The 23295-nt window shown below is 37.4% G+C and overlaps 1 protein-coding gene across 4 annotated transcripts; it reads right to left on the minus strand.

The window, feature by feature from the left end:
• Positions 1-2125: 2125 nt before the first annotated feature.
• LOC113866943 (probable serine/threonine-protein kinase SIS8) lies at positions 2126-23089 on the minus strand. 4 transcript variants are annotated; one of them, XM_027501758.1, is made up of 14 exons: positions 22864-22968; positions 21854-21943; positions 19816-20247; positions 19214-19317; positions 17626-18854; positions 17464-17504; positions 11364-11432; positions 9603-9703; positions 8886-8964; positions 8681-8779; positions 8525-8593; positions 6468-6517; positions 5460-5636; positions 2154-2734 (listed from the first exon to the last, which is right to left on the minus strand). In XM_027501758.1, exons 3-14 carry the CDS (start codon positions 20164-20166, stop codon positions 2581-2583), a joined length of 2523 nt encoding a protein of 840 aa, XP_027357559.1. In that variant the 5' UTR covers positions 20167-20247; positions 21854-21943; positions 22864-22968; the 3' UTR covers positions 2154-2580. The 4 variants fall into 4 exon arrangements, with proteins under 4 accessions (XP_027357556.1, XP_027357559.1, XP_027357558.1 ...); XM_027501755.1 differs by having other exon boundaries at positions 2126-2734; positions 21854-23089; XM_027501757.1 differs by having other exon boundaries at positions 19816-20266; positions 21854-22888.
• Between the last annotated feature and the right edge of the window lie 206 nt (positions 23090-23295).

Raw genomic sequence — 23295 nt, forward strand, 5'->3', positions numbered from 1 at the left:
AAAGCGCAAGGTCTTAGGAGAGGGAAGGCGAGAAAGGGCATGGGGTGAGAGCTGGAAATGGAAGGAGTCAGAATCAAGGAGAGGGGTAGTAGTATCCTATTCATATTCAACATTTTCAATTGGTGGTTCATCATTATCATCAACCAGGATGAGAAATGTGTGTTTATTAGCACAACAATGGTCTGGAATAAATCGTTCATCGTAATAAAAACATAAGCCTTGGACGCGTCGTTCTTGCATTTGAGTTTGAGAGAGTCGTCTAATAGGTAACGACGGGTTGGGGGTAGGAGTAGTGGGTGGTGGGCGTTGAGTTTGGGAAGTGGAGGGAGAGAAACAAGAAAAATGAGACTTTGAATCCTTGAATTTAGCTTCAACCAATTTAGCAAGGCCAATTGCATGAGTGATAGAATGAGGTTGAAGTATCACAATTTCTCGCTAGATTTCTGGAGTTAAACCCGAAATAAAGCAATTAAGGATCATATCCGATGTCAACCCATAAACTCTGTTGCACAAACGTTCAAAAGCCACTTGACAATCAACAACAGAATTGGTCTGTTGTAACTTAAATAATTCGGCTTGGTGATTTTCAAATGCTGATGGACCAAAAAGCACCTCCAAAGCTCTTGTAAAAGTAAACCAGTCCAGTAATTGATGATTATAACACATCCATTGAAACCATGTCAAGGCATCTCCTCTCATGTAAAAAGCAGTCAAGGGCAACCGTTGATCTAATGGAATTTGGTAAAATTAAAAAAAAAATGATTTTCTTTAAATAACCAACCTAAGGGGTCTATTCCATCAAAAGCATCCAGCTGTAGTTTAGGTAACTTATAATGTGTCTGAGCATTAAGTGGCGAGGCTGTTTGGAAAAAGAGGTGTAAAAGTGGGAGGTGAAAAGGGGTAGGGCGGGATATTGGTAGAGAAGTGGGTAAAGGATGGGAGAAATATAGGTCAAGGGGGGTAGGGATTGTAATGATAGGGTCTGTGGGATTCGGTAAAGCTGGAAGGGGCATAGAAATTGGTGGTATAGGAGACGAAATGGAGTGGGTGGTAGGCAGGAGGTAAATGGGTGTGGAAGTAAATGAAGGAGAATGTACTTCAGATTGGGATGAGGAAGTAGGTAGACGGTGCAAGAGGTTAGCAAGGACAGTGGTGACTCTAGCATGTCTAGAATCCATGATGGCCTGTTGGTTTTCCAATCTAGTAGCAAGACATCCTAACTCTACAATGAGAGCAGCTATAGTAGGCGCTGGAGAAGGATCTAAAGAGGATGTAAGGGTAGTTGGTTTCGGAGGAATGGAATAAGCTCAATGAAAGCACCAATTGTTACGAGGGTTGATAGGGTATATTAATAGAGGATGTTATTTACACTAGAAAACATTAAGAATACTAAGGTTCTACAATACAAAACAAAAATATACTGAATACTTCTTTCTTGAATTTCAAAAATAACAGATAACAAATATATAGTACTCCTAGATATGGACCTAACATATAATACTAGATAATAAAACTAAAACTGAAGTTAAAATAAAAGACACAGCTAGTTATTGCATGAGCTAACTATTGGCTCACTTCAAGTCTCAATCCCTATTGTGTTGATCTTCCAACGTTATGTTTAGGCTGCTTAACAATAACCGTCAACTGAAAGAATAATAATTGTTGATGCTTGATAACAAATTCAAAGACGAGCAATGATTTGGTCCCAATTAGCTATTATTTACCAATCATAGACAAGTAAAAAGCATTGAAAACAAATACTAACTACTCAAAACTGAATGTTATCATTTACGCCACCAAATGACTGATTAACATGAGATATGGTGGAGTTTGGTTTGTTCTACGTATCACTTCCCCACACGTTAATCAAACTCGAGATTTTAATGAAAGATTTGTTTGAATAGCTCTAAAATAAGCATCACTTATCACGGCAAGAAGTGCTGACGTTTGAAAATTTGAACAATTTTTCATGCGAGCAACACTATCTAAATTAACCGAGACTTCTAATTTAACAAGTATCATTCATAATTTTATAATTTTTAATAAATTACAACCAATAATAAAAATTGTCTTGACAGAGAATATTGGTAGCACTCCTCATTTCACATTAGGCAAGCAGTGTATGAGAGAAAACTGTTGGCACAATCAAACTAGGCAAATAAAATGTACAGCATTTGAACAACCAACATGGTCCCTATTTACAGCAACAAACATTTTTCACTCATTGTGCATCTTTTTCAACTGTTCAAGTTACAGCTGCAAAATTTCATAACTATTTATGGACAACAAAATTTATAATTGATTACAACAATTACAAAAGAATTGTGTACAAACAAATGGTACAACCTGACAATGACTGCACTTCAGATTGCAAAAGGGAAACCAACAACAAAAGAGAAGACAAAGGAAGTAAACAGAAAAGGAACGAGTGAAAAGAATCACAACCGTGGACGAGAATGTAAGTTAGGTGATGGCTTCAATCACTCACATTTTTAATTCCAAAAATACTATACAACTTGACAACTCCTCACCTTTTAGCAGCAAAATGAACAAAGATTTGGTTAGTTGTGTAATTGTTTCCTATCTTGCGGAGTCTTCTCCAATGCGCGATGACTGAGCCTTTTCATGCTTCCCCAGTCCACTCGGTCGAGGCACTTGAGAACCAATAAGTGGCTTCTGTAATGGCTTCAGAGCCGCCAATATTTCAGCAAATGAAGGTCTCAACTTTGGATCTCTATAAGACAAAAGTGCAAAATTCAGTCACGCAAAAATACATTCTTTCACACTAACATCTGCAAGATCACATGGGCACGTTCTGCAACTACTTGTACAAAAGCATCTGAATCATATCATGTCTACAACTGTTTTGCATTTTTACCATGAAAACTTCGACAAAGATACATCTCCGAAAAATATAATAAAAAGAATTTCTCTAAGTGTGGCAAAAGCAGAAAAATTCAATCTGGTTCAATTAAAAATAATCTAAAATTTGGTATTTCATCAGTTGGTTTCGGAGCAAATCATTATTGTTGGACGAGACACACATGATTGACAGACTAACCATAATACCATATTGATAGTACTCACAATTTTTAATAGCGATGCTGATTGAAACACATCGTTTCATTTAAAGGAAATAAAAAAAGGAAAAAGAAACGAGAAAGAGACAGATAGGGCACAAATTACGTGAAATAAAAGGGGGGCATTCCTCATTCTCCCATTCAGTCATCTAAGCGCCGCTGCACCCCCTCCCCCCCCTAACCCACTACGTCACCCCAAACTTTCACACACCGCACTTTACCAAATTTCTGTCGCCAACTTTGGTTTCTCACGTGTCCTCTCTTTTTTTGTGAGTACTCATTCTTTTACTTTAATTCATCTTTTTGGAATTTTAGAAAAATCTTTGTAACCCAATTATTTTTTTCTTTCGCATAGTAGATAGCTTTGGTTGAATTTCTGAAGTTAGAGATAGTGCTCTCAAGAGAAAGGGGTGTTATCCATTGTAGAAGAGATCCCTAATTGGGTTCCTAAGGTATGCCCACAACTCGAATACATAGGATTGTTCGGTTTTGGCAAGTTCTCATTCTTAGGGAATTTGTATTTTTGAGCTCTGAATATAAATCAAAGGATTTTGTTGTTAAAGTTAATTTTGAACCCTTTTTAAATATTATTAGTATTCAAAATTGTAGGCTTGCGTTTTTCTCATGATTACCAAATAGTCTTGTGAAGCGAGTTAATTGGTCAGTTGTGAGTGGATAATTATCATGATGGCTTATTTTAATTATTACTCTAATTAGTCATTGCATTATTATTGTCATAAATTTGCTCTAAAGGGAAAAAATTTCTTAAATTTATTTTTTGATCATATGAAAGTTTATTAGACATTATATTTCATCTAATTATCTAAAATTATTTAGAAAAGCGTGAAAGAAGTTATTGTTTTAATTGTATTTGATGATATTTAACTATGAGACATATGCATTGAGACTCTTATTATTGAGAACAATTTGATTAGTATACAAGAAAGACTTTTCGTTGTATAAACATTGTGAGACGAGCCATGTTAGAATCGTGTAACTGTAAGCGAAAATAACCACCTAGGTGCACCTAGTTATATTCTTGGAGGAGAGGGCTACCCATTAGATAGAGCTGCCAATGCACGGAGAGGGCTATCCATTAGGTAGAGCTGCCCTCGTTAAGATTAACTACAATATGATGTTTACAAGGAAGGAGTTAGAAGCTACCCCTAAGGAAGAAGCCACCCTTGGGAGGAGAGGGCTATCAACGAGGTGAAACTGTCTTGAACTTTGGTTTTCCAATGAATGACCCTTATAATGTTATATGACATCTACCTTAATAATGTCCTTAGAAAACTAATATTATTAACTTTTGGTATATATTAATATGATATACTGAGTCCTATAATTGCGAACTACCTGTGCATTATTTGCTTCTCTTTCATGTTCATTATGGTTAATGGCCCTCTTGAGTCTATCACTCACCTCCCCTATTATTTAACGTTTACAGATCATCAAGTAGCAGAGTTGCAGGCTACTGAGGACGTCAATCCATCCAAGTAGAATCCCTATGGGTAGGCCCCCATTGTCTTGGAGGCCTTGATATTTTTTTCTCTTTTGTTTGGACATTTTGCAGCTGTTTAGCAGTTAGACTTTCATTTTGGATACGTATTAGATGTTTTAGTGTGGATATTATAGTTATGTTGGAGTTTGGTTGGTTTTGGTTGAATTAAAAATAAATTTGGATAAACTATTATATTTTGAAATAATAAAAATACAAAGGGAACTCTGCCGAAATTTTGTCCAATTGTCATATTGCTTGGTCGAAGAGGTTTGTAATCTTATGGGGTGGTTTCTAAGTAGGCTAGCCAGGTTAAGTAGTGTTTCTAAGTAAATTAGCCTGTGCGCTGGTCATGGGCCTTCTTCTTGGTCGTGACACTGGTGCACTTAAAGAGGGACACAATTATGGAAACTCTTGCTCAAGTCTCGGTGCCTCTTTTTTTTTTTTTTCGTTTACAAATGATAAAATATCATTGATGTACAAGATTAATAGCTTACACTTCTAGAATTCTACTATAATTTCCCCTAATAACTTATTCAATTACACTTTTTTTCCCCATTTAACAGTAAAAGTCTATTTGTTTAAGTCAAGCAAAAGTAATAAGGAATTGTGATTAAAAGACAAATCAACTACCACAATGCAAATAATAAAATCAACTTAAATGATTCCACACCAGCTGATTGCAGTCACTCGTAAATAAAATTATTAAGCACCATACTACCATAAATGAATTTTCCTATTAGGAATTTAGGAGGACCAGGCTAGTTTAATTCAGACAAAGACCTTTCAGCAATCCAAAATATGTTTCAAATGCTGTCATGAAAAAAATGCACCAAAATAACAGATATTTCAGAATGGAAGAATAAAATAAGCATTCTTACGTCTGCCAGCATTTCCTGATAATATCTGCAATGGTAGGGTCCATGTCATCAGGAATGTCAAGACGACGTTGCTGGAAACCCACAGCACCAACAACTTGCATTGGATTCATTCCCCCCCAGGGTTGCTGCAAAGTAGAGAGCTCCCATAAAATGACCCCAAAGCTATAAACGTCACACCTAGGTATTGGAGCACAACTTATTAGCATCATAAAACCAGGGTGTAAAAAGTGGCAAAGCCAATGTGAACAGAAGAGTGACATGGGATCAAGCCAAAGAACAATATTTCATATGAAAACAAAACCCCAATTTGTTTTATTACCTAAAATTGTAGATGATTTAGCAAGTAAACAGGCTTAAAATTTTTCTTGATAAAAAGATTTCATTAGTGAGAAGAGAAAACTATAACAATCTTTTACCAGGGGCAGGGGGAAGCTAAGAAAATTGAGAATAACAAGCTGAAAATGGAAGCAAGACATAAAAGGACACACTCCTGAAAAACCTACGTGTATAATATCAAACAGGCAATGTACAAGGTCCCATTCCATAACATATCATAGGAAAAACAGATACCCTTGAAAATACAGCCATTCGCTCCAACTAAGTAGACCGTATGCAGTAGAAAACGCTCAATACCACAAAATTTTAGCTTCATTTTTCTCAGGAAAGCATTTAATCAAATCGTGAGAAATAGCAACAGGGTAGAAGGACACAACCAAAGTCACTATGAACTCCAACAAGCTTTTTCCATGAGATATTACCAACGTAACAATGCAAAAACCATTAGTTATTTCTTTCTGAACAAGCCCTACACACACCACACTTAATAGTAGAAATATCCATGAATGTGTGTAAATATGCAGCATGTTCTTATGGTAATATTAAGTAAAGGAGGAGTTGAAAGAAGGAAAAGATTGCAAGTTAGCAAACCACCTCCTACCCCGCAAGCATAATAATAATGATGATAATGATGATGATGATGATGACAAAATCAAAATTAAAACAGATTACTTCTCATTAGATGGTTCATTTCTCAACACCTCAGGAGCCATCCACTCAGCCTGAAACAACATACAATAATACAAAATGAAGTAATTAATATATTAAGGTGCAGACACAGATAGAACGATAATGCACGAATTGAATGCATAAGCAATGTTCCAATTAAGAGCGAAATTATGGCTGAGTGGATAACCTGACGACAAATAAGAGAGAGAGGTCAAAAAAGAGACAAAAACTGTGTGTGCTTGGTTTTCCTTTGGGATAGAGCCAAACATGCATTTGCCAAGAATAACTAATTATTTTTTGTTTGTACACTTAGAAATTCGTACTAATGAAAAACAAAACACACTATGTAGTTGAACTAGCCACTAATACCACAGCTGCAATATTAAGCAGCATATACCATCACTATTCACTTGAATAAAGTGTTATCACCTGCCTAATATTAGTGCCATGAAAGTAAGTGTCAGTATCTCACGCAAATTTGACAATTGTGTTTTTAGTTCTTGAAGTTTTTATGTTTCAGTAAGCACACTTTTCAGCAAAGATTATCCAGACACTTCCTTGGACTACACATTAGAAATTGATATTACAACAAGTGCACAAAATAATCCTTGACCGGAAGAGATAGGCATCGTTAGCCCCATAGGATAAACACGGTATGCCTAGCATATACAAAATTTTTAGGGCATAAAGTTCCAGGCTTTCCAAGACTGATTTAGATAAAATAGCCGACAAACCATCATTTTATCACTTTATTTGTAGGATTTTAGGTAAACTATTAATTATTTGAGCTCATTGGTTAATCAATTTTACCTATCTTTCTTATTATATTGCAGAAACAGGTAACGAGACTAGAGGGTGCTTTCTGGAGCAGAAAAATTCAAGAGAGTCATTTTTGAGGAATCTGGAGTCAATACAACCATCCTCAGTTCAAATTTTAAATTAGTAAATTGGAGCCATATCTTATGAATTATCTCATCTATTATCTCTTATCCCTTTATCCAATTTATCTATCTCTGATCTTATCTGATTGAAACTCTCATCTCTATTCGTCATTTGTCTCATCTCTCATTTCCTTGCAAAAGGATTGCACCTTCAGAATCATCAAGCACCCATACGATCAACCTCTTATTATCTGACATTAGAGCATCTAGACTAGATACAAGAATTTTAATTTATAGTTCACTTCTAGATACAACAAATTATTTTCATGTTTTGATTTGGTTAAATATTTCCATTAATATAAATAACTAATTCCATAGCTAAGGGCCTTGGCAGATCCTATGAAGTGAATAAGTCTTTAACCTTTTCTTCTTAGAATATAATGTACCCATAATGTTTGTTTCATCTTTTTTATTTCATTATTAAGAAGTAATCATCCTTAATAATCTTTAGTTAATTATATAAGCGATAATTGCATCACTATCTAGTTAGAAGATCTATGAGATAAATTGAACTTCAGATAACTGAAAGATCAATTGAAATTATAAGTTTCTAATTAGTTATTAAATTAATAAATTTATTATTTTTTCTTATTTTTCTAATTATTAATTGTCTTGTATGATCATTAAAAATATTAATAAAGGAAGAAAGAATAATATGAGTACATAATCATTGAATAATAGTAGAATCGAAATAAGTGATTAAATTCATAGGTGAACCCAAAGCCCAAAATTCATTCATAATTGGTTAAACCTTTTAGTGCTCATTGAATTTTTCTCTCCTCTCGCCTGTTCATTTATTTTGTATTTTAATACTATTTATTTCAAATTAAAATCCCAAGTCCTCTTTGATCAGTCTCAATAATCATAAGGTTAACAAATATGGTGCTTATTGAAATAGTCTTTGTGGAACAATACTAAATCTGAAATACTCTTTTTTACTATCTTCGACCAGTATATTTGCACGGAGGTTAAAACTCAACAACAGGGAATGCCTGCATTTGTGTGTACCCATGCATATATAACATGACTTCAATTAAACATGTACCATTATAAAGAACCATGCAAGTAAGAGAATGAAAGAATAAATAAATCAAAATGGAGAGTTTTAAGATAGCTTACTGTTCCTGCAGTTGATCTGGAAGAAAGGAATGTGCTATGCTTCATACGAGATAAGCCAAAGTCACATACCTATTCAACAGACAAAAAATGCCATCATGTCTACACATAGTATTCCCCATGCCATCAATGAATTTTAATCACAAGATTTGATTGCACCTTTACAACCCAATTTTTGTCAACAAGAAGATTGGGAGACTTCAAATCACGATGCACTATCACTGGAGTGCAGTTGTGCAAATAGTTCATTCCTCGAGCCTGAATATTCAAAAGAAACAGGTTACGTCAGCAGGCTTCATTGGTTGTTTATAACAATAAATTTCTAAAGATGACAAAATTGAACTAAAAGACAATAGAATCTTACAGTATCGAGGGCCATCTTCAAACGCCTTCGCTCATCTAATTGACTGTTTGGTCGGTGAAGTAATCTATACAAACTTCCTCTGCATAAAATGATCTACATCTCAGTACTTGAAGAGTCAAAAAGGAAAACAAAAAGGCCTCCAAAATATATTAATTAATCAGATAAAATAAATACTATAGGGAAGTTGTACGGGTCCAAATTAATGAAATGTATACAAAATTTAGTAAATTTTTATATGCTTACTTTATCTGCTTATTATTTTAGTAATCATGCAAGCATCAAAAAACAAGTTGGGTTTAAATCAATGAGATGGAAAATTGTAAAAGGAAAATTTGGACATGCAAGCCTACAGTTATCTCCAAATTTTTTTATTCACTTCTACGATATTCATCTTAAATGCAATTGGGCATTATCAAAATACATAAATAAATCACTCATGCATTTGATGAATGAAACAAATCTGTGCAGGCTCTTCGTTATTACTTTCCAATTAGGATTTGGGTTATATGCTAAATGCCCACATCATTTAGTAAACCTATTTGAAAAGAATTTTTGGTACATGCAGCAATATTATTTTGTCTTCTAGAAAAGTAAAAACTTTTTCATACATTACAGTGTCAATGGTAGAAAATATCAGATTCCAAAAGAATTGTCAATTCACAATAAACAATCTCATAAGCCATATAAAGCACAGGGAAATGAAGAGTCTCATGTTACCTGGGAAGAAATTCAGTAACAATTGAAAGATTTGGAGGTCGAGTTATAGCTCCCATGAAGAGAACAACATTTGGATGCCTCAATCTTTTCATTATTTTGACCTATTGAGATTAATATCATAAGTGAGGTTTCTAATTTAAATAACAGACTAAATAAGCTTTTCCATCATCTAAATCTATTAGTATATTTGGCATTTACAGCTAAAATTACAACACAAATTTTCAATAAGCAACTACATCAAAGCGAAAAACTTAGATGGTGGGCCAACAAGACAACTGAAACTTGACAACTGAAAATTATATCAGATAATATTTTGAAAAATGATCAGTATTAGACATAAAACCAATCATGTGCGTCTTACTTAACAACTTAAACTGTTGAGATATTTGTTGCACAACATGGTATTAGAGTCTCTATAACTAGGAGTTCAGTGCTTGTTGCCCACGTCATTTTAATTAAAAGAATTTCTGCACATGGTAAGAGTAGGTTTCTGGTCCATGATTAGATAAAAAAGCCATCCATGAACATTCACAGAACATGTCAAGTGTTTTGGGTATTTCATTCACAGTGGTCAATCTTGACCAAAAATTTAGAAGGATTACTCATATTACAACATATATAGAGCATGAAACAAAATTTAGAAGGATTACTCATATTACACCTTCTTACTGGAATTTCGAGAGTTCCAGCCTCTCCCTCCAATCTCCAATTTCTCCAAAAAAGATCCCTTCCCCCCTTTCTAACTAACTATTTATAGAGCATGAAACAAAACAGTTATAACTAATACAGTTATGATTGACAATTCAAATCCTCTACAGCTGTCCTATTTTTACGCTTCCTCTGATAAACTTTCATTAAAGGTGGCCTACGCTTATCACTAACCTAATGGAAACCACAAATGATTGCTCTAATCTAACGCATTGTGAAGTATCTGAACATACATTAACACAGATTGTTAGATCTTTTATAACAATTATGGGAACAAGCAGTACTCATCTACAACACTCACGAATTATAAACTAAAAGAAAAAGCATAGCATAATAGGCTAAAATAATGAAATGAACTCTTAACTTCAAAGAACAACAACAACCAAGCCTTATCCCACTAAGTGAAGTCAACTACATAGATCACATGACGCCATTAAGCTCGATCGATCATTTGACACTACTTGAGCCATACAGCCCATTACTTCTAGGTAACGACCTAGTCCTAGCACAATATCGTTGTGTATAATGCATATAAAAGGTTTCAAGAAGTTTTACATTGGCTACTGAAAGCTTAGCACAACCTTCTTTTACTTGGGCTTAGGACCGACTATGGGGCCATAGACCTAACAAATGCATAGAATCCTATAAAATATTTGAAGGCAAAGAAATCTCATAAGGATATGTGCATTCTCTCCAAACCTGATACTCCAAATAAAAGCATAAACAAGACAACAAGTAAATAAAGTTTAGCATCAAATCTAGCGCCTAAAATACCCCATATACCACTATGAAGCATGCTCTAAACAAAATAATACAACCTCCCACTTTTTTTGAAAGTTGAAGCTAAATTTTATATTAATACAAGTGTACTACAAATTTCGAGCTAGACTAGAACTAATAGTATAATAATCTAAACAAAAAGCTAAATTATGAAGACGAAGCACACAAATCACATCAATGAAGACAACTAAAAAGAAAAGCCATGAAATCAAGCTGGAAAAATGAATAAAAATCGCAAAAGAAATACAATGGGGAAGTAGAGATTGCTTGTACCTCAGTTTTGAATTCTTCAAGTGATTCACCAGATATATCTTGATCTAGAAACCTCTTTACAGCAACTTCCTATAAACCAAAGAGCAGAAATATGCTAATGTAAGATTTCTATAATATACAATATAACAAAAAATTAACTATAACAACACTGAAAAAAATAAAATGGGATGTCAATTGCAAGATATGGAACTTGAGTGCAACATTAAAAGTATGGGATTCTGTTAGAGACAAGTTTCTGGAAGGGCTAAAGGTCTATAAGCGGCAAAACTATAGGAGAGGAATTAGGAAATAGGCTGTTATATTCTGTTTAGGATTTATCTTTTGTTATTGTTATTGTTTTCTGTTTTCAATAGTTAGGAGCATGATTTTTGGAAACAAGAATAGTTTAAATAAATGGGGTACAAATGGGAATGGGCATCTTGGGTAATTACTTCATTCTTAGGGCGTAGAGCTACTTGAGAGCTCTCTTCCCATTGTTGTTTTTCTACTCAACTGAGCCAATTCAATACATACTTTAACATTCTGTTTTTCATACCTATCAATTGGTATCAAAGCACTTTCCTGGTGCTGGGATTCTTGTTGAAGCGATGGATTCAGAACGTTTAGAGCGTGTAGAGAAGATGCTAAAAGAACTGATGCAACGAATGGCAGTCCGGGGCCGAGCACGCCATCGCGACAGATCCCCATCGAGGACCCCTAACGCCGAGACACAGGACGGTGGAAACACACCTCTAGGTCTGAGGCATCAGTCTCACCGGAAAACGACAAGAGACGATCTTCTGTGTCTCCTCGCGACCGCACCCACTATCGAGACACCTTCCGGCGTCGGCACCACCATTCCCCATTCCGAGATCATCGCCGCAACTGCTCTCCCATGGCAGACCGCGATCAAAAGATAGAACTTCCCATCTTCTCCGACAAAGACCCAGTCAACTGGCTGGTGAAGATCGAAAGATACTTCACCCTCCAACGCATCGAGGGGGATGAACGCCTTGACGTCGTGCTCCTCGCCTTGGAAGGGGCGGCTCTAAACTGGTTCTACGCTTGGAAAGAACAGACGGTGGTCCCTCCGTGGCGCCAATTCAAAAGTGCCCTGCTGGGCCGCTACCAACCAGGCACGAGCAAGGACCCCTTTGAAGCACTATTCCGCCTGAAACAATCTGGTCCTGTGCTTGAATATATAAAGGAATTTGAGAAACTGTCACGACCTCTCAAGCATCTTGATATGGAGGTGCAGATTGGCATCTTCCTCAATGGGCTCCAAGAGGAGATTGATGCGGAATTGAGGAGCTTGGAGCTAGAGTCGTTAATGGCAATGAAGGACAAGGCCATCCTTCTAGAAGAGAGATATCGGGCCTGGAGAAATAGTCAAGTGACACCTTGGGCCAAAGGGGCTGGTAACAGTAGGCCCTATAATTCCCATTCTTTGCAAACAGGAACATGGACTAAGCCCAATAATTCATCTCCCTTGCAGTCAGCAACATGGACCCATAAAACAACCAAAGACTTCCAACCCAAAAGAGACCCACCCCAGCTAAACCAAACACGACCCAGATTATCCCAAGCTGAAATTCAAGAACGCAACCGCCATGGGTTATGTTTCAAGTGCAAGGACCCATGGAACAAAGAGCACATCTGCAAGTACAGACTTGAACTAGTAGAGGAGGACGAAGAGGAAAAATTAGAGGAAGAGCGGGGTGAGGCTTCAGGAGGGGAGGAACCTTTTCTAGAAACCAGACTTCGAGTACTCAAGATCTCATTACAAAGTTTGAAAGGATTCACCACTAAGAAGTCCTTCATGGCAAAGGGGACCCTCCAAGGCCATGATGTCACTATTTTGGTAGATTGTGGAGCAGAGGGTAATTTCTTACACACCGGGCTGGTAGAAAAGCTAAAGCTGAAAGTAACCGAGACTCTCCCATATCGCGTGGAGCTGGGAACAAGTACACAACACCAAAGCAAAGGAGTGTGCGAGGGAGTCCGACTGGAGGTACAGGAGAGGACCATTATACAAACATTCTACCTTATCCAATTGGGCAGTGTGGACGTCGTCCTGGGTATGGATTGGTTGCAAGGTTTGGGAACAATCACAGCCAATTTTTCTCAGCTGTATATTAAATGGTGCGAGGGGGCTAAAATCCGGGTACTACAAGGAGACCCATCCTTAGGAAGAAAAGGGACTACATTCAAAACAACGTTGAAAACACTAAAGGAGGAAGGCAAAGGCATTTTGGTAACTGCAATAGAAGCTTAACCTGAAGAGGAGGTCTCGTAGAAGATACCAGAGGCCATGAGTAAACTATTGGAGGAGTTTGTTGACATAGGCACAGTGCTAAGGGGGCCTCCCCCTATGAGAGAATGCGACCATGCGATAATCATTAAGGAAGGAGCTTCCATACCAAATATTCGTCCCTATCGTTATCCTCACTCACAGAAAAATGAGATTGAGAAGTTAGTGGATGAGATGCTGGAAGCTGGTATCATAAGACACAGTATTAGCCCATACTCAAGCCCAGTATTACTGGTAAAGAAGAAGGATGGGGGATGGAGGTTTTGCGTAGATTACCGAGCTCTGAACACTATCACGAGACCGGACAAGTTTCCCATTCCAGTCATTGAGGAGTTGCTGGATGAATTGGGAGAAGCTCAGATATTTACTAAGCTGGACCTAAAATCTGGTTACCACCAGATTAGGATGAGGGAAGATGATATCAAAAAAATAGCATTTCGAACACATGAAGGGCATTATGAATTTTTGGTAATGCCTTTTGGGTTAACCAATGCCCCTTCCACATTTCAATCACTCATGAATCAAGTACTCCGACCTTTTTTAAGAAGGTTTACCTTAGTTTTCTTCGATGACATTTTGATCAACAGTCGAACAGAGGAAGAGCATGTGAGGCAGGTGAGGGATGTGGTTGAGCTATTGAGGCAAAATCAGTTGTACATCAACAAAAAGAAATGCTGTTTTATGGTTGCCAAATTAGAATATTTGGGGCATATTATCTCTAAAGAAGGCGTAGAGGCTGACCCCAAAAAGATTGAAGCGATAACTAATTGACCAGTACCAAGGGATGTTAAAGGATTGAGGGGATTTCTGGGGTTAATAGGGTATTACAGAAGATTTTTGAAGGACTATGGGAAGATAGCGTGGCCTCTCACACAATTATTGAAGAAAGACGGGTTTTGCTACAACTTAGAAGCCCAAACAGCCTTTGAAATTTTGAAGAAAACCATGACCTTTTTGCCGGTGCTAGCAACTCCCAATTTTGACAAAGAGTTCGTATTGGAAACTAACGCATCAGGGACTGGATTGGGAGCTGTTTTGATGCAAGAGGGAAGGCCTATTGCCATTTGGAGTCATACTCTCTCAAACCGAAACCAAATGAAATCTGTTTATGAACAGGAATTAATGGCAATTGCCCTGGCAGTTCAGAGATGGCAGCACTACTTAATTGGGAGAAAATTCATGGTGCATACAGGCCAAAAATCTCTCAAGTTCTTAATTGACCAGCGAGTATTGGGGGAAGGGCAGCAAGGATGGATATCTAAACTCATGGGCTTTGAATTTGAAATCAAATACAAGGCGGGGAAAGAAAATAGGGTCGCGGATGCTCTCTCTCGCAAGTTTCAATTGGCAGCCCTTTCCACGGTTACCTTCTTGAAATGGGCGGGACTAGAAGAAGAGGTTCAACAGGGTGAGAAGCTAGCTGGTGTAATATAGAAAATTATACAAGGGGAGACTTCAGTAACCAACTATGAGCTGCGACATGGACGACTCTTTTATAAAGGTAAGCTGGTTATTCCTAAAAATTCTTCCCGAATCCCTCTGGTACTCCAAGAGTTTCATGATTCAGCCATAGGCAGTTACTTAGGATTTTTCAGAACCTAAAAGAGGATTGCAAGTTTAGTTTGGTGGGAAGGAATGCGAAAGACTATTCGTGAGTATGTGGCTGCTTGTGATACTTGCAACAGGAACAAATACCAAACCCTAAGCCCAGCAGGACTATTACAACCTTTACCAATTCTCCAATAGGTTTGGGATGACATTTCCATAGATTTTATTGGAGGACTACCTAAATCACAGGGCTGGGATACCATCCTAGTGGTTGTCGATAGATTAACCAAGTACAGTCATTTCATTAGCCTAACTCATCGTTACACCGCCAAAGATGTGGCTTGAGTTTTCGTCAAAGAGATCGTAAAGTTGCATGGGTTTCTAGCCTCAATTATCTTAGATAGAGATAGAGTATTCATGAGCTCCTTCTGGAAAGAATTATTTAGAACAGCAGGAACTCAACTAAGATTCAGTTCAGCCTACCATCCCCAAACTGACGGCCAGACTGAAGTGATTAATAGATGTTTAGAAACATATCTGAGGTGTTTTTCCAGCACTAAACCTAAACAATGAGCTAGGCGGTTGAGCTAGGCTGAGCTGTGGTTTAACACCACATTCCACAATTCAACAGGAACCACTCCTTTCAAGGCATTATATGGAAGAGAACCACCAGCCATCATCCGGGGGGAGGAAGGCGCATCAACAGTGGAGGAGGTCAACATTGCATTAGCTGAAAGAGACCAAATACTAAAAGGGCAGCTGAACAGCGCACAAGATCAAATGAGGGCACAAGCTAACAAAAAGAGGAGGGAACTAGAACTAGTAGCAGGAAAGATGGCTTACTTGAAAATCCAACCTTATAGGATGAAGTCTCTAGCGACAAAAACTAATCAAAAGCTCAACCTTAGATATTATGGTCCTTACAAGGTATTGGAGAAAATCGGCGAAGTCACCTATAAGCTAGAACTACCAGAAGCAAGGATACATCCTGTTTTTCATGTATCTTTGCTCAAGAAATGTGTGGCAGCAGACGTACAAAGTCAACCTTTACCAACTAGCCTGAATGAGAATTGGGAATTGATGGTTCAACCCATTGAAGTCTTGGCAGTGCGGACTACCAACCACGAAGACAAAGAAGTGCTGATCAAATGGAAGGGTTTGCCAATCATGAGAGCACTTGGGAGGTGGCAGAAGATATCCAAATCAAATTTTCCGAATTCCACCTCGAGGACAAGGTGATTGTTAGAAGGGAGAGTATTGTTAGAGACAAGTTTCCAGAAGGGCTGAAGGTCTATAAGCAGCAAAACTATAGGAGAGGAATTAGGAAATAGGCTGTTATATTCTGTTTAGGATTTATCTTTTGTTATTGTTTTCTGTTTTCAGTAGTTTAGGATTTATCTTTTGTTATTGTTTTTGTTTTCTGTTTTCAGTAGTTAGAAGCATGATTTTAGGAAACAAGAATAGTTTAAATAAATGGGGTACAGATGGGAATGGGCATCTTGGGTAATTACTTCATTCTTAGGGCACAGAGCCGCTTGAGAGCTCTCTTCCCATTGTTGTTTTTCTGCTCAACTGAGCCAATTCAATACATACTTTAACATTCTGTTTTTCATACCTATCAGATTCTAATGTAGGGTTTATAAGACCTTGGGCTCTCCAACTACAACAACTAGCTTTTGTAGTGTGATTCTATCAAGGTTCTTATCAATTGATATCAAAGTCTTCCACTGTATCTCCCAGCTGCAGATGAGCAATGCAGGTGGTGACACTGCATTGCAATATTTGCCCAGGACTAGTGAAAGGGGCTAGTGTGCAGTCTGCCCGCATGGGCACCAGAGCTGCGGAGCATTGTAGGATGTTCAGATGCCAATTAGTAAGGTATGACACTTGAGTCTTACACTGGAAGTATGAGATTTCTAATGTGCAGTTTATGAGGCTTTGGGTTTTCCAACTACAACAGCTAGCTTTTATAGTGTGATTTTCTCAAGGTTCTTATCATAATTCTATAACATAGATGACTATTTTTTTCAGATTAAAATGAAACTAAAACCCAAGAATACTTGGCACACATTCAAATACGAAGGAAATACAATTTACAAAATGTTGCACATACACACTGATGCAACTGCAGTGGTAATAACTAATAGTCTTGACACTATACATTTAATTTCAACAAAAGAAAAAATAAAAATAAAAACACATAACATATGCCTCAATGAGAATAACAAAATTGATTTAAGTTCAAGAATATAAGAAACTCACAGTTCCATGCCATTCACCACGGTACACCTCCCCATACGATCCTGCATGTAAATAATATGCCCACCAAAGGCAATTAAGACCTTCATATGCAAAACCAGATAAATAGTATTCACCAAAGAAAAGATGTAACCAAATCTTGTAGAAACAAAATGTAGTTAATACCGAGTCCGATACGCTCACCCAGCGTGATTTCCTCCCATGGAATGTCAACCTCAGCAACATCATCTAATGCGGAATCAGATTTTGTGCTATCACTACTTACTACTGATCTATCAGATATTCTCTCGCCTTCTGAATTTGCTCCTAAAGCAATATGCTCTCCATCACCACTATCCTTCAGCTCATAACCAGCACTGTCTGTATCTCCATCACTGCGACTGCCCTGCTCATACTGTTTACTGACAGCAGCAGTTGTTGCTACTACTGCTGCAGCAGTAGCAGTAGCGGCTGCTGCTACTGGAAGCTCAATGTTTGAGTCAATGCTTGATTTTGCCACAGCAACTACCACAGAAGATGCAACAACAGCAGCCGCAGCAGCTGCTGCTGCAGCAACAGGTACATTATGCCCATATTTGATCTGAGTTGGTATATGTTGTCCAGCTGCTTCCCTTGTATGAAGAGGAAGGTTGATTCCTAAACCTTCTACAGGCTTAGAATGCTCCAGCTGACTGCTAGAACTTGCTTTGGGATGAACTCTGTGTTGAGACAAAGGAGGTGAAATTCGAGCAGGACCAAGATTGTCGTCAACGTCAGCTTCTTGCCATCTGTTTCCCTGTTTGTGTTCATCTTTTTCTTCAGTAGGGAAATTAGCCTCAGATGAGAAACCTAACTCCTCATGATAAATGCCAGAAAATAAATTTGGAGGAGCAACGACACCGCTTTCAAGTAAAACATCATGAAGTTTCTGGGCTAAGTAAGGGTTCTCCTTGGCTGCATCAATCATATATAGAGAAACATCTTTGACTTTCATTCTACGCACTGCAGGGGAACTGATCCCTTCAGTCCAAGAAGGAGATCTTGCATGCACATGTGGGTGATTAGATCTGCTGGGAGCTTCTTGCCCCATGATCTTCGCAACATTGTGAGAACTTTTGAATTCATTTGTGGGTCTTGTTGATTCTTCCTTTCCTGAGGTGGGCCTGCTTATATCCGATTCTTTCCCTAGATAGGAAAAATGTTTTGATCTGTTTCCTTTGTCTAACATCCCCAAATCAGAAGATTCTTCATATGAACTTCCAATACCACTGCTCGATGATGCTACATGAGACGAATCAAGATCCCTTGATGAAGGACTGGCCACAAAAGAAGATTCATCATACTCCATATGTGATCCCGTTACATCAGATGGAATAAGAGTTCCAGGATCTGCCATTAGGTCAACAATGTATTCCCTGAAATTCAAAACAAGAGCATCTAATATATACTGAACAACTCTTAATTTAAGAAAGATACAAAAAGAATGGGATGATGTTTAACTACTAGTATTTTCAATAGATTATTTGAAAATTTAACAAAAAGTTGCAACAGCGAAGGTAAACCAATAACAAGACACTAGGAATAAAATACAGCTTTAAAACTGGAACAATCACAAAAACATCACACCATACATACTCTGCTCAATAGAGAATTAATGACAGAGAACAAGTAAAGCAATTCATATCATTGGGAAATGCACAGAGAACAATATTTTAAATAGACCAATTCTGCTTACTTGTGTATATAATAAAAGCTCAACTTTAATAGCAGTTACCTTCCATCATCAATCTTGACAAAGTTTATCGCCACATCATCAGAACCTGTATATTGCAGTCCTTTCACCAACCGACATGCGATGCCCAAACTATCAGCTAGAACCTACATTAATATAAAGCAATAGTTCTTATTGCATTCCACCACTTAGAAAATTAAACCAGCGAATTGAAACAACATACAAATATAATCAATGTTATCTTAAATATCATGGCATGTTTGATACATGTACAAGACCCCACCTAAAAGAAAAAGGCTTTTGTTATGTATTATCTTACAACAAAAACAAAGTTTACCTCAGTAGGTAAAGTCAACTACATGAATCACACAATGCCACTAGGCTTGGTCAAAAACTAAATTCTCATAAATTGTTGTATTATCTTAAATGCACAGTAAAGTTTTGAACTATTAAGATAATTCGACCAAAATATCATAGCTTGTAGTGGTTGACTCACAATTGATCTATCTCTTGATATCTTCAAACAACATTTTTATGTAAACCTAACAATAATTTATTGTTCATATTAGATCCTTCCATCGACTAATAGATGGCTCATTTTTAAATGAAATTCAAACCACAAAATAAACGAGAGGGATAAATACCTTAAATAACAACGCCCGATGCCGAGCCAATCCAATGGTTAGAGAACCAAGTGGCAAAACCATGCTACCAAAGGTTGCTTTCAGACTGTAACTAAGACTCCTCCATGCTCTTGTCATACTCTCAGGATCTCCAACTGGCCCACCCATATAGTCAGCCACAAAAGTTGCAAGCTTGCGCACCAAATTACTATCTATAACTACTTCAAAATCAGGACTTGATTTGCCACTCAGCTCTTGGGCCTTTTCCACAAGTTTCAACAAATTAGAATCAGCATCCCTATCGACCAATACAGCTTCCCACGTGCCACTACCTGAGATTAGTGTTCCTTGAAGATCTACCAGGGAAGGCATTCTTGTAGGGTTTGACTCAATCCCATAGAGATCATAGAAACCATCCAAGATCTTGTCATCATAACCAAGAGCATTGTAATTCTGTGAAGCACGGATAAATCTACGATATGAGATAAGTTAGAAAGGACTATAAGTAGGACAAATTATGGTCAAGTAGCCAAGTGACATACAGGAATAAGTTCATTTTATATCAAAATCATACAATATGGATCATCTAAAACAATCCAAACCATACATAGCAATCTAAGTGTTTATCAAATCCTAATCCCTCTATGTGTGGAATCCAAAGCACATTTGAAGCCAAACATAGAAAAGAAAAGCAAGAAAAGATCCAGAATTATCTCTATGAAGGGCAAAACATGACTACAAGTCCATAACCCAGGATCTAATAACAAGGTTAGAATACCATTTTATATAATAACTCAAAAGTGTAGGCTCTAAGGAAACCAGCCCAGCAAAGTATATCAGGCTAGCCATGTCGTATACTAACATTTTGTGCGACCAAATGATTGAAGATTAGCCATTAAAAAGGAGAAATTCAGGCGGCCATATTAAGGGGGGAAAGTTACAAGCGGGAAATTCTCAACGGCAGACAAATCCTTCAAGTGCAAGATAAAGCCAACATAGAAAAGTCTTCTGACTGATTCAAATAAGAACAATTAATATTACTTATTTAATGAATGTATCATGAACTAATTATCCCAAAAGCTTAAGTCATTAGGTGATGACACAAGTAGTTCATTACATCTCTATCGCTCCCCCTCACACAAGAGCCATTCAGGCTTGAAGTGTTGATAATGCACAAGCACACCTACTTTGTGCTGAACTTCATCTTCTGGGGGGCGGAAAATCAAACCCTAAACTCTAGAGCACTTTGTCATAGAAGCTCTTATATTATGTCATTAACCAATTATCCTGAAACCTTAAGCTGTGTATGTCAAGACCTATAAACGGTTTTATTACATCTATAACAATAGGTCCCATCATTTTATCAAAGTGAATTCAAAATCTCAAAAGGAATGAAGTTTTCACTAGATGTGAAGCAACATTTAAGGTATACGGGCCATAAACTTCCATTCAAAGAAAGCACCATATTTTGGTGTAATACTTAAAGGATAATTTCTCTTATCTTCATATCAAGAGGCCAACCAATTTGTTATATTCTAAACCATCATTAATGTCGACAATGTATGTCAGATTAGTCCAAAATGCAATAATGCAAGGCATCTTGCATTGACTTCTTCAACATCACTTCAACCCAAAAGCATAGTCCGAAATGCTATTAATATATATAATAATGTCCAAATTCTACCAAAATAAAGATTAGCTATCCTTGTCATTTCACATGGCTAAGAAAGGTCAAAGTGAAAACCCACATGAATAAGGGCACATGTGATAGACACACAATCCCAGATCCTTCGTTCCAGCTTTTTTTCTTCTCTTCATGTTCAGGCTAAGATCTATACCCTTAATTAAAACTCCATGCACCAGACAATGCCAATGAAGTACCAATCTACACATCTGAAACTCTACCAAATTCTGGAAGCCTCATATTTCTCTAAGAACAACCCAACAATCAAATTTACAGCTTCCGACATCTTTTCTTTCGGCAGCACCATCATAACAAGAATAATGTGACTTCAACCTAAAGTCAATGAATGTGCTTAAAGTGAATAAAGTGACTTACCCAATATCGGTACCCCACAACTTCAGCTGGTGTATAATCAGGGTCACAAGACCCTAAACTGATCTGCTTAACAGCTTCAATCTGCACAGCCTCAGGATCCTCCTTTGCACTCAGCTCCAAAGCCAACTGTATCTGATACTCTTCCTCCACTTCAGGATCCCTGGAAGCACTAGACCCCGAATCACGCCTTGCTGAATCTGAAACAACATCCAATCCACCACTGCTCACTGCATCAGATGGCTCCATTCTCTCTCCTCTTGCCTGGCTCAAAGATGGAGGACCAGGACTCTGCCTATTTGTAACTGAATGCAACCAATTTGAGAGCCCAGAAAAGGGCTTGTGCTCAGAACTTTGAGGAGACTTAGAGCGCGATAGCTTCTTAGAGGATGAAGATGAACCAAGATTTGACTTATTGCCCTTCGATGAAGAAGAACCTTGTTCATTATCTGATTGGTTAGACATGATATGAAGCTTCTTAAGAATGTTCTTCATATCTTTTCAGTGAGCAACAGTACTGAATGCTAGAGAAATGGAAACACCTCCATAATGATCTTGGACCAAGCATGAAACCCAAATCCAAATCCAAATCACTTTCTCAGAGAAGAAGAGTAGCTAAAAAACTATTCCAAAAAGCTTCTTTTTTTGTTTGGCAAAAAGCTCTTAAAACCCATATACCAAAACAATCAATCCAAAGAACAGCATGAAAGGTTTCAAATTTCAGCCAAATAATACCCTTTTGGAGGCGTTGCCCAATCAAGGCGATCCAGATGCCTAGGATTGAAATGGAGCAATTTCGTTTCCACCAGACAACAGATAGTTACTGTTGAGACACAAACATGCGCAGCCCCAAACTACACCAACCTCAGATGTTCCGCAATCTGTGTACTACAACACCACACATATCATCATCAACAACTTTAAGAAGCAGAAAAAGAAAAACGAGAATAACTGAGCATCCCAGATTGAGAAGGAAAGGATCTTTCTAAGCCGAGTACAAAAATAGAAGGAGCCTAGGGATCTTTGAAGAGAAACATTAAAGGGTAAAATTGCAAAGACACCACATATATATAGAGAGAGAGAACAAGTGGAGTGGAAGGAGTAGTAGGGTGCCACAAAGGATGACCCACTTGAGTAGAGAGGCAGAAGGATTTCAAGGTCCCAGAAAAAGGTGAACTTGGTGGGAAACACAACCACCAATGAAACCTCCCACTTGTTGGTTCTTTCTTACTTCTCCCCCTCTTCTTTCTTTCTTCCCTTGAGTGTTTAAAAAATCAAATAAAATAATGTGTTTATATAAAAATTATAATTTTAATATTAAAATTAATTTAGTGTTATTTTAAACAAACAATTTATTTGAATTTCTTGGAAGTTAAAACAAATTAATATATATTATTGAATAAGAATCTCATTAACCTATGTTAAAGTTGTTAATAATGTTTTTT

This window comes from Abrus precatorius, unplaced genomic scaffold, assembly GCF_003935025.1.
Source record: "Abrus precatorius isolate BTA unplaced genomic scaffold, Abrus_2018 Scaffold5, whole genome shotgun sequence".
In the NCBI taxonomy this organism is placed as follows: domain Eukaryota; kingdom Viridiplantae; phylum Streptophyta; class Magnoliopsida; order Fabales; family Fabaceae; genus Abrus; species Abrus precatorius.